Source organism: Capsicum annuum, chromosome 3 (genome assembly GCF_002878395.1).
Source record: "Capsicum annuum cultivar UCD-10X-F1 chromosome 3, UCD10Xv1.1, whole genome shotgun sequence".
Lineage (NCBI taxonomy): Eukaryota > Viridiplantae > Streptophyta > Magnoliopsida > Solanales > Solanaceae > Capsicum > Capsicum annuum.
The window spans coordinates 103,309,442-103,322,284 of NC_061113.1; the positions used below are offsets into that span (position 1 = coordinate 103,309,442).

Genomic DNA, 12,843 nt, shown 5'->3' on the forward strand with positions numbered 1-12,843 from the left:
AATTGATGTCAATTTAAGTCAATTTTGACATCAGTGTTGGTCATAAGTTAAATATCAAGTTTTAACTCTTTTTTTTAATATTATTTTATCATATTTTATCTCAGCCGTTGATCAAAATTGATTCAATGGTCGAGATCAAATTCTTTCCCCTTTCCTTTTACACACGAAGGGAACCTAATCCCCATTATTCCCAAAAATCAGCCACAGTTCCTCCATCTTTTCTCTCTCTTCTCTCTAAAACAACAGCCGCCTCTCCGACCAGCCACCAGCTGCCTCACCGGACGCCTCCGCCACTCCTTTCCTTCCTCCTCCGTTCCCCTTTTTCTCCTCTCTCCGTCGCTGCTAGCCGCGATAAACCCATGAAAACCATCATCTCCGGCCACCTTCCAATCAGAGAACTCCATCCGTCCATCGATGAAACTCAAATTCGATGGAGCAGCCACCATCGCTGCTTTCTCTCTCCATCACCGCCGTCTCCTTCTGCCACCAGACGCCACAACTTCAAATGACTCCATTGTCGCCACCTCTCCTTTCCCCATCTCATGTAGTCGCCGCTGCTTCATCGACATAAACAACGAACCGAAAGGTCCCTCAAGCTGCTGCCCTCTACCGTCGGCGCTACTCCGTCCAAGGTTTGATTTCTTGTGCAATATATTATCATCTTCTATCCCTTTCTTTTTTGAAGATTGATTTGGCAATTGACGGAAATTGTTTGAGATTTTTGAACTAATTTTTGATAGTTTGAGTTTATTAATTTGCTTTGATTACCATATATCAAAAGCCCTAAATTCTATGAATTTTGACTATGTCCTGATTTTCTATGAAACGAAATTTGAATGGCACTAATTTATTCACAACTTGCCCTCTTTACTTAAACAAATTCGAAATGACTCGGTATCAAGTAATTTTGGTAGCTCCTGCTTTGCTTGATTTTCCTTCTTTCCTTTGGTATGAGACAAACCTTGGGTGCTTGACACTATTTTTTTCCTTCTTTGTTATTACTGTGATTGCTTTGCATTTCAACACTGTATTTGGGTTCTCATGTTTATGGAAGGAAATTGTCATTGATTGGGTATATTCTATTCTCTCTTCCTTTCATTATTTGGACTGAATTTTGCATGATTGCCCAATATTAATTGATAATAGACGTTATTTTTAATTATGGAAGGAAATGAGATTGATTGGTACTTTTCTTTTTACCTTGACTGAATGATTTTATATAAAAAATATTATTGATTGATTGCACCAATTAATTTTCTCCTTTTATCATCCGGATCTCTTCCACTATATAAAGACCCTCTTTTCCATTATATTGCACACAACTCTTCTTTGCTATTACTCCCAATAAAAAACAAAGAAAAAGCTATTGACTATATTTCTCAAGTTCTTTGATGCTTTCTGGATTCCAACGAATTATTCGGTTTATCTCATTACCGCAAGTGCTTCACTTAAAAGTCTTTCTATCACTTCTTTATGATTAACTAGTGAGTCACTAATCGATGCAATTTTTATTCTTTATGTAATGACTGTATGATGTTGTGGAATCTGTTAGAAAACATGCCCATAGGAGTTAATACGAAATAATTATTCATTGCTTGCCTGCTATGTCCATATTTCGTTGTTTTCCTATTTGAAATCATGTGCTAGTATCCATATTTTTTGTTCTGTGCGTGCACTGGCATTTTGATTGTATCTAACAGGTGTCATTAAAATGGTATTGGAACAGTCACCGGGAGTTTGGGAAGGGCAGCTTTTATTCCTTTCGTAGTTTAGTTATGCTTTGTTTTCATTTATTCATCAGTCTGTAACTTATTGTACGAACGCTAGATGGATGTAATAATAAATGTGGGAATTGCTTGGGGGCGGAGATTTATGTGAATCAGCTAGTCAAAAGAATAATTTAGGGTTAAAAATAAACGTACGTGGTCACATAGAAAGCACACTTTAAGGGAAATCAATTAACTTACGGTTTAAATTAATTGCGACATGCTTTACTTAGTTTCCAACATTGTCAATAATATCAACATCTTATGTACCACCGTTTTCCGTAATATAAAATCAATCTCGATGTTAAATAGTTTTTTTTTTTTAAAAAGCATTTTGTTTCCGGCGTGTTTGTTGTAATTTTCGGTAACATAAAATTATTCTTTTTGCAAGTTAAAACAAAGTGTTGGTATGTTTTAATAATTTTCAGCAATACAATTCACTTTCCAGTATTAAAAAATTAATTTCTAGCATATTTAAAATAGTTCTTAAGCCTCTAAAATAAATTTCCAGAATTTTTGCTAATTTACAACATGCATAACTATTTTTACATGATAAATTAACGATTATCATTCCCTCACATTTACCTAACTTTGACATGCCTATTAATAAGATTACAACATCTTGTTTCGAAGTATGTACCAATTCTCTTTTGCCATATTAACAGTTGTCACTTAGACATCATGCCTATAGGTTAATGACTCCTAAATGAGCAATTATTTGTCTTGGCATGCTAATCACATTAATCTATTAATTTACCAAGTGGCCTATTTGAGATTATTACTTGCTATTTGTTGTCCAACGTGTATTATTTGATGCGTTTTGAGTCAAACTAGGAAACCTAGCTTTGTTTGTCTAGGTCACAAATCCAAAATAGCATGGGCGGACCGACGTGCAATTTTTGGGTGTTCGAGCACCCACTAAACTCGACGTAGAAAAGGTATAATTATATAAGAAACAATGAAAAATGGTAAAATATATACAAAAGCACCCAGAGAATAAAAGCATGGTTGCGTGTTCTGGATTTAGACATAACTTTCATGTCTTTCATCCTGGGATTGAATCCTTGTAGCTGCATTGTTTAGTAAAAAATTTTTGAGCACCCACAACCTAAAAGAGCTAGGTCCGCCACTGCAAAATAGCAAAATGCAATGCCTTTTGGACGATTGATTAGGACGATAGGCATTTTAAAGACGTTAGTTTTATCCTTTTTTAGTACGCCTTTAGGTTAACAACCAGCCTAGGTGGGGTGGATAGACATTCAGAAGTAATGATACCCAAACATATATTGACGGTACGATATTTGACATTGTCGCTTATCTAGAATCCGGCTGCTGACTAATGGGTCAGATAATAACTAACAAGTTGGGTATCGATCTGAATAAAACCAAAATAATTTCTTTACTTGATCCTAACGAATTTTGTTCTTCCATTTACTTTACATGTTTATTCATTTGGGGTAGTTTAGGCTCTTTAATTTAATAAAAATATTTGTTATAAAGCGTGTTATTTCTCTTTTTCGCTTAACTTTCTTACATTATTTCATGTCTTGTTTTTATCACTTAGTAATTAGAAATAATTAAATAACATAACTTGTTTATTATTTTACCATTTAATAATATTAAGTTAATAAATAAGTGACCTTTATTTTATGATATAGAATTCCCATGTAAAGTATGAATTCGGCTGGGAACCACCTTTGTGGACCTCGAAAGGTGCCTAACACCTTCCTTTTGAGGTAATTTGAACCCTTACTCGAATCTCTTGTGAACTAAGACTAAATAACAAAAAATAAGTTCGTAGCTAGCCTAGAATGATGTCCTAACGCACCTTAATACGTTAGGTGGCGACTCTTCACACTCTTAATCAATCCCAAAAAGAGTTTGTCACATCAAATCCTCTTTTCGTGAGAAAAATAGGGCGCGGCAACTATCAAGTTCTACAAGTTGTCATTGGAGCGATTAATTACCACTGCAACGGCTGCAACTAATTACTGATACAATGGTCCACTGCGGTGGTTAAAGTTTTACTGCGCTGGTTCGTGCCTTAAAATAGAGGTCCACTGGTGTGATACCTATGACTTTTGTAGTGGTTACTTTTTTTGTTGCAGCGGTCAAGGAAAGAAACACGAGACCTTTTCTCTATTTTTCTCGATTTTGTTAAATCTACAACACACACCACGAACTATAACATTGTGAACACCCCTTGGTAAACTCTATAATCAAAGTCTACAACTTTGTTTTATGTGCCAAAATAGCCACGACTTTCTCAACCCATTGTCCATCTATCTATCATAAACATCACTAGCAACAGTCACCTTACTACCAGATTTTGTTTGTTTTACACTCTTTAAAATCGTCCAATTCTAGAAAAGCCCTGAATTTCTCAAAAACCAGCTAAGGAAAGTTTAAATGAAAATTTTACCTCCACTTTTATTGCAACAACAATTTGAGTCATAACACGTTTGATAATTATGATGCATTTTTTACATATGCTGGACTATTTTCATGTTTACATCAAATGCATAAAGTGTTGTGATGAATCAAGGTAGCATTAGTATACTTTTTTAAGAATGTTGATTATACTGAGTATTAGGTATTGGTTTATAATTGTGATACTTAGAGTGGTCATGGATCCTCTTGATTGTAAACAATTTAGATACCGTTGGTAGGATGAAGATTAATCTAGTTGAGGATATTGGTTGGTTTTATATGGTCTATCTGTGGACGGTATTAGTGTTTGGGATTACTTGCTTCGATGATAGTGCTTGTATTAATACTACTTTGTGCATTTCTTTTATTGAGTACATGTAGTCATCCAAAGACATCTTCGAGACCTCACTTGTAGTTTGTAACTAGAATTTTTCGATCCAAGGGTGAGCACTTATCTTTAGGCTGCAATGAATCTTCAGATTAATTCTTGTCCATATTTCGGACAATAATACTCTCGTTTATTTTATTTACTTGGACAATTGTTTTAGACATTTGTGTTGTTAAGAGTTCTTGTACAATGAATTTTGAATCCTCGAAAATTGTAATAGCTAGTTTGATATTCTTTCCATACATTATATATCGATTGAGTTTGTTGAGATTTATTCTTTTAAGTTAGTGTTTTACTTTTATATATGATCTTACAAATGGCTAATGCTTCAGTTGAGGTTGGATTAGCTAGTTCTATCATGAAGGGGGGGGGGGGGGGGGGGAGGTAGGGTTGTTGAGGGGCTAGTGTGGATGTCATTTGGGTCTTGAAGATGTTGGTATCAGAGACCTAGGTTCATTGATCTCGTCATATAAGAGCATGTCTAGTAAAGTGGAACAGTACGGAGACGTCTGTACTGTTCTTCATATACATCTTGTTATCTCATTATTATTATTATTATTATTATTATTATTATTATTATTATTATTATTATTATGTTTATGTTTGTTTGTGTTTGTTTATGTTTAGTTTGAAAGGTTCACTTAATGGGCAGTGGAATGGGTCTAGGTCAAGACGTAAGTTTCAAATTTGGGTTGTGATAGTATGTTGGAAACCAAGTTTCGATTATGGGAGAGAAAAAAATTATTCAGTTGGCCAAACTATTACCATGCGAATGGACATAGAATTGCATTTTCCATTTTTGTGGTTTGTTGACCTTCTCTCTCTCTCTTTATATATATATATATATATAAATACACTCTTATACAAATACAATCGTGATCAACACATTTCTATACAATAATAATAAGGTTTCTATACATATTTCATACAACTACATATTATATACAACAATTATATAGAAATCTTATGCATATTCATATTCTCCAACAATATAAAAATTTTATACACATCGAGAAAGAAATAGTTGAGAAAGTTGGATTCGACTAAGTATGTCTTCTTTTTTGAGCCTAATAGCTATTTCAGGTCATTTCCTTAAAAGTGGGCTATTTTAAAGCTTTTTTTTTTTCTTGCTAATGGCCCAACAATATCTTTCTCCCTTCTATTTCTTCCTTAATTCTCTTAGTTTTTTTAGCCCAATTAATTTTGTTTAAGGAAAAAATTACACTATACCAGAACATAATTTATTATAACTATTTAAAATTTCAAACCTTTTAAATAATTACATAAATTTCTATTTTCTTACTTAAAAGTTCGTATACATCACAAAATAATGTGATGTATTCATGTAAAATTAATTGATGTATTCAGAATAATAAATGTGATGTATTTGAATGGAATGTGATATATCCGTGTAAAATTATGTGATGCATCTGAAAGAATGTGATGTATCCATATAAAATTAAGTAATGTAATCGATAGAATACGATGTATCCGCATTGACTAAATCAGGGATTTTGGTAATTTTGGAAAAAGTTGAATGAGGAGTAACTAGCTCCAAAAAGGTTTAGATTTTTGTATCTTTTATTCATGAGATTAACTAATATGAGAAGACAGTGCAACATTTTCTTTGCACTTTTAAGATAACTTTACTTGAAATAGTAGGACAATTTTTAATTATATTTACAATTTTTTTTTTCATTTTTGGACTCCTCCCTCAATAATTCTCTCGCCCACTCTCTCTCTCTCCCCCCTTTATTTAATACCAATTCATTTTTATATGTTATCCCTCCTCATTTATGACTTCTATCATTCTTTTAATTGACCAATTCTATCAAATTATCCATAAAAATATAATCTATTTATTCATTTGAACACAAAATTACAAGATTTGATACTCATTTTGCTAAGATTTTACACAGTTTTTTTAGAGAGATACTTTTAAATATGCTGCTTCATATCCTTCAAAGTAAAGTTTTTTTTTTCTTTTCCGTTTCATGGAACAACTTCCTAGTTTTAGTACCAACACAAGCGTGACTACAAAGAAATTATGTAAAATATTTTCTTGCTTGACTTTCTAATTCAACGAAGAGAGTATTATAATTTCTCTCATATACAATTCCTTTATGGTGAGTCAGGTATATCCTACTAGGGGTGTTCAATGTTCGGATAAAATTGAACTAAACTGAAAAATCGAATCAAATCAAAATTTATTTTTTATATATATATATATCTAAATGAGGCGTAAAAAGTTATTTTAAAAAGTGGTAATTATGGTTGCTACATTGCAATGTTGCTTCTTTGCTTCAATAGTTAATGGTGTTGAAAAAAAAGGACACAATGGAGTGTTTGCATTTTTGGTAAATAGGGTCATACTCCTAAAAATATTCTATTAGAATAAATATAGGTGTTTAAGTTACCTCATACTACTCGATTTTTTATTTAAATTTTGAATATTTTAAAGTGATTATATTTAAAAAGTTACCTGATATACTACATGAGAAGACCTAGTCGAACGGACTACATTTATTTAAATTTCCAGAATTATTTTATTGTATTCTATGTGTGAATTTAAATAGGAGTATTTTCTATAGTAAACTTTTACGAGACTTTACCTTTTGTAAAGGGAGAACTCTTCCACTTATCTCTTCTAAAACGACTAATTTATCGAATGTATTCGATGGTTTTGAGTGTTAAAAGCATGTGCTTTAGATGATGATATAAACAGCACAAATGGTTGCTGCTCACTATGACATTGCAATTGACCAAATTCTCTACGCACCTTCTTCAGCTGCTTTTGATTTCATTATCAACAGGAAGTAGCAATGCAGAAATCATGACTAACAAATGGACAACTTACTTCCAACAACAACTGGATCACAAACATTGTGTGTTTTTATCCTATAACATGGTGAAAGCTTACATTTCCAGTTTGAACAGCTTAAACTTCACTATACATATTCCCACCTTCCAACCACAGATACCTATCAAGATCCTCACATGGAGAAGAGGATCCAATTGATAAGAAGCCAGATTGTTTCACAACGTCCTCACTTGTTTCTTCTTTCACTAGCCTTTGCTTTCCTTGTTACAGATCCATTCGGTTTAAGTCCAGTAGGAGACAGTGACTTCAATCCAGTGAGGAATGACATTGCACCATACAATCAAGTCATGGAAAGTTGGCATGGAGACAAGAATAACCGGTTAGGCGTCGGCAATTTGGAGTTTGTTAACGAAATTTATGGTCCTGAATCACTAGAATTTGATACTTTGGGTCATGGCCCCTATGCGGGACTAGCTGATGGACGCATTGTACGGTGGATGGGTGAAGATGCTGGCTGGGAAACATTTGCACTTGTCACCCGTAACTGGTAAGCATCTTCAAAACAAGTATGATTAATATAATTCAGAACAACCATGTAATGGACATGTTCTAAGAAGTAATCAGCCAGTTTCTTCTATTTTTTATTGAATGCTCTTAACATTGATAAATTGAAATATCAATTAAGTCTTTCAATATATATATATATATATATATATATATATATATATATATATATATATATATATTTTTTTTTTTTTTTGTATTAGGCAGGAGGGATGGTAGGGTGAAAACCATGTGTGTATATATATTATTCTTTTAAAATTCATTTTATTTGTCTAAATTCTCCCTGCTCTCCTATAAGGTCAGAGAAACTTTGTGCTAAAGGAAAAGATTCAACAACACCTAAGCAATGGAAAGTTGAGCCACAATGTGGCAGACCCCTTGGCCTGAGGTTCAATAAAAAGACAGGGGATTTGTACATTGCAGATGCTTACTATGGTCTCCTAGTTGTGGGTCCTGAAGGAGGCGTGGCAACTTCATTGGCTACACATGTGGAAGGGAAACCCATACTCTTCGCCAACGACCTTGATATTCATACAAATGGCTCCATCTTCTTCACAGACACTAGCAAGAAACACAACAGAGTGTAGGTTAACAATTCTTTTATCAAATACTATAGTAATGGTTTATATTACTCTCCTTTTATTGTGTTAATTTCTTATGTAGGAACCATTTTCTCATAATGTTAGAAGGAGAAGACACCGGTAGACTTCTTAGGTACGATATTGCTACAAGATCTACTCATGTTGTCTTGGATGGATTGACGTTCCCCAATGGAGTACAATTATCCAAGGACCAAACTTTTCTTCTCTTCACTGAAACAACCAATTGCAGGTATCGATTCCTCTTCTCTGCCACCAAATTCTTAACCCGCTTGGAGAAGAAAGAAGATGTTGATGTTTCTTTAATTCAGAAGTAAATCACTTAAATGCGTGATTCAACAAAATATAAATAATACAGATTAGTAAGTGATCATGTAGATGTGGTTCTTGCTCATAGAGGTTGATCTTTAGAACTCAGGATGCTAATCCTAGTTTGTCTTATAGAGAGACTAAATTGTATATACAAGACAAAAAATATTATACCTTACAACTTTTTTCTTTCAAGAATGTGCCGTGTTCTCCAAAAATATTCTTAAACAGATCAGGAAAGAAAATAGGACAGCACCAGTAGTAGGAAATATAATTGTCATAAACAAACGTGAGAGGTCTAACTGTAAAGTATATTTTTCAAAATCAATTGACCTTGAATTTTTTTTTAATCCTCTTACTGTTATCTATTCAGGCTGATAAAATTCTGGATAGAAGGTCCAAAGAGTGGCACAGTTGAGATTGTTGCAAACCTTCCAGGATTTCCAGACAATGTAAGGGTGAATGAGAAAGGTCAATTCTGGGTTGCGATAGATTGTTGTCGCACTCGTGCACAAGAAGTCCTCATAAATAATCCATGGATGAGAAGCATTTACTTTAGGTTACCAATTAGGATGCGTTACCTGGCTAGATTGATGGGGATGAGAATGTACACTGTTATCTCACTCTTCAATGAAAATGGAGAAATTATTGATGTTCTTGAAGATAAAAAAGGTGTAGTTATGAAGCTGGTTAGTGAAGTAAGAGAAGTAAATGGGAAGCTATGGATCGGGACTGTGGCTCATAACCATATTGCCACCCTTCCATATCCATAAAACTTCATCCCTGGGTATCTATGTTTTGACTTTCTGCTTTTTACTATTTTTATTGATTTTGCACTGATAGTATGTTTGATTATGTGTAACAAAACTAATGAATAATAGCCCAGCACTTGTTTGACCCATTTACCTCGTGGACAATTCTTAAAGCTCAATTGAAATATTTGCATTTTGCACAGTTATGTATACAAAATAAGATTGCTAATACATTACCCAACGGCTTGGGGAGAAATGAAAATTTTCTCTCTTTTCTCTCCGAAAATGACCTCTAAACCCTAGATATTGATGACTCACCTGACCATCAGCGAGCCATCTATGGAGTCTGCTAAGCAACTGTCTACGACTTATTCTCCCCTATTACGTTGAAATTCCAATGACGATGATAATATCAACCCTAGCCGCCTATGGAGATGTATTTTGTTATTTTGGTTGCAAACATTGCTCAAATTTCGGAATCTTATCCCTTCTAAAAAAGTAATCATGGTGGAAGGTGTACGTACTACATGTCATGTGGACGAAGGGGGAGGTGGATAGAACAATTGGAATAGAGAATCTACAATATGCAGTCATTAACAAATTCAGTTGTTATTGGACGGATCTTGAGGAACTGAGAATGATTATTTCCCGACAATGTGACACTAAAGGGTGATTGTCAAATTGGTTTATTCTGCAGCAGACATATTCTCAGCCATTATACTCATAAAGAAGATTTCATTAATTTGATAACTAAATGAGCTTTCTATGTTACATGCAAAGACAAATACTCGTATCTCACCCTAATTTATGATGCATGATTCAGGATTAATGAGAAACCACAAAGGCGGTGGCATTGATATCATTTCCTAACCTTACTCCATTAAAGAATGCCTATTTTCTTTTGCCTCGATAGTAGGTAAACCTGTTCAACTTGATATGAGTAAAAGTGTCGGTCAACATAAAAGGTGATTTACACAAATCTATTTCAGCGGACATTGAAAATGAAGCTACGGGGAAGTGAGGACTGAAGTAATACAAATCAAATGTGACCATGTTCCTATGTATTATGAGGAATGCAAAATGAAAGGGCTGTTGGGTTTGAAATCGAGAGGGCGTCATGCGGAAGCTATTAGTTGCAAACTATTGAGACGATAAATCAGATGAAAAGAAAAACATACTAAAAACATGATTATTATATAGTTTGGCCAATTGGCCTACATATAAAAACCTAATATAAAAGAAAACATAAAACAATTAGAGAGAAAATCTCCCCCTAAAGAAAGACACTTTAAAGACTACATTGTAGATGCTATTATATTATGGTATGAGAAGGGGGTCTTCTATTTATAGATGTTCAAAACCTTTCCTCCAAGAAAGAGGTTAGCCAAATATGAAAAAGAATTATATTTTTTTCTTTCAGGAAAAATAAAAGTAATTATGGTAACTTTTATTTTCCTTCTAAGAAAAAGTAAAACTTAAATATAGTAAGAAAATCAGGGCAAAAACCCTAACAAATCTCCCCTTTTTGGCTTGATTTTCTTCAAAATATTCTTGATCCTCCTTCTTCTTGTGCATGATCTTCGTTCTTCATATATATTCTTCATATATCACTGCTGTTTGACATGTTTAAATATGGAGCTTTTGGGGTTAAAAAATATATTAGCCCTTTTCGGGTTAAAACATATTGGAGCCCTTTTGCAGGGTTAAAAGTGATCTTTATTTTCAAATATGTGACAGCAGGATTGTTGAAAATATGATTGACAATTATCTTCCCATGTAGCTTTTGGACATATATCTTCATTATCATGATTTTGGTTGCAGCTTGATTTTGAAACCGCTTTGAACCTGTTTAATCTCATCTCGCCACACCATTGAACCGTAAGCTCTGATACCACTTGTTGGGTTTGAAATTGAGAGGGCATCATGCGGAAGCTATTAGTTGCAAACTATTGAGACGATAAATCAGACGAAAAGAAAAACATACTAAAAACATGATTATTATATAGTTTGGCCAATTGACCTACATATAAAACCTAATATAAAAGAAAACATAAAACAATTAGAGAGAAAATCTCCCCCTAAACAAAGACACTTTAAAGACTACATTGTGGATGCAATTATGTTATGGTATGAGAAGGAGGTTTTCTATTTATAAATGTCCAAAACCTTTCCTCCAAGAAAGAGGTTAGTCAAATATGGAAAAGAATTATATTTTTTTCTTTCAAGAAAAGCAAAAGTAATTATGGTAACTTTTATTTTCCTTCTAAGAAAAAGTAAAACTTAAATATAGTAAGAAAATCAGGTCAAAAACCCTAACAAGGGCATGACAAAGACGATTGAAGAATTCTCAATAGAAATACGGGTATAATAAAAGTGTTGTTGATAGAAATAAAGAGTGATGAATAGAGGAGGGTTAATCAGCAACCATAACTATGTGTTCACAGATTTCAGAAAGGAAAAGTAAGAGTAAGCGGTACGTTATCCGAGTGCGTGTAAATAGTAAAGGATAGAAACCCTAGCAAAAATAAAGTGACTACCCCTTTAGCTCAACCTATGGTGGAGAACAGATTTGAAGTGCTCGTTCGATCCTCACAGTGCAACAAAATAAGCAACAGACAATAAGAAAATTAGCAATAATAATTCAAGTCTTATGACTACAAATGAACAAGAAAATAGTAACAATAAGAAACTTGACAAAAGCTCTAGGTGAAAGGTTGTTACAATAGGGTGTGTTTGCTAAAATATGCGTCACTCAAGCATTTGGTAAATAATAGGATGCTCTTGTAATAGTTCCTGTAAATCCTGCGCAATAGTACACAACAACTGATCAACAACATGATATAGATGATAGAAAAAAAAAGAATAGGGACAACATTCCAGAGGTCACTGAGACTTGGGAAGATACTGAAAGAAAAAGAGTGTCAAGGAAGCAAATATACTTTAGAGATATAAGAAAAAAATACAGGTTTAATTATTAATAATACTATGGTTGAAAGTATTACATAGTAGAGAGGTTGTAGAAGATAGTTTGGCCCTAATAGTAAATCCCTAAGTCTGTAGAACTTTTAGTCCAGTGATGTGTCATAGAATTACTACAATTAAGATGCTTAAAACAAGGAACTCTTGCAAATTCATGGTACTTTTATTCTGATATGATGTGTTGGTTGTGTTTTGCATGAAACAAGGTTGGAAGTGAGTGGAATGGAACAAGAAA

General features: G+C 33.6%; 1 protein-coding gene across 5 annotated transcripts; it reads left to right on the plus strand.

Annotated features, from left to right (window-relative positions):
* Positions 1–381: 381 nt before the first annotated feature.
* Positions 382–9,831, plus strand: LOC107863761 (protein STRICTOSIDINE SYNTHASE-LIKE 13). 5 transcript variants are annotated; one of them, XM_016709891.2, is made up of 5 exons: positions 382–632; positions 7,398–7,952; positions 8,268–8,552; positions 8,633–8,800; positions 9,251–9,831. In XM_016709891.2, exons 2-5 carry the CDS (start codon positions 7,582–7,584, stop codon positions 9,648–9,650), a joined length of 1,224 nt encoding a protein of 407 aa, XP_016565377.1. In that variant the 5' UTR covers positions 382–632; positions 7,398–7,581; the 3' UTR covers positions 9,651–9,831. The 5 variants fall into 5 exon arrangements, with proteins under 5 accessions (XP_016565377.1, XP_016565379.1, XP_047264170.1 ...); XM_016709893.2 differs by having other exon boundaries at positions 493–632; positions 7,676–7,952; XM_047408214.1 differs by lacking the exon at positions 382–632 and adding an exon at positions 641–1,484.
* Positions 9,832–12,843: the final 3,012 nt, after the last annotated feature.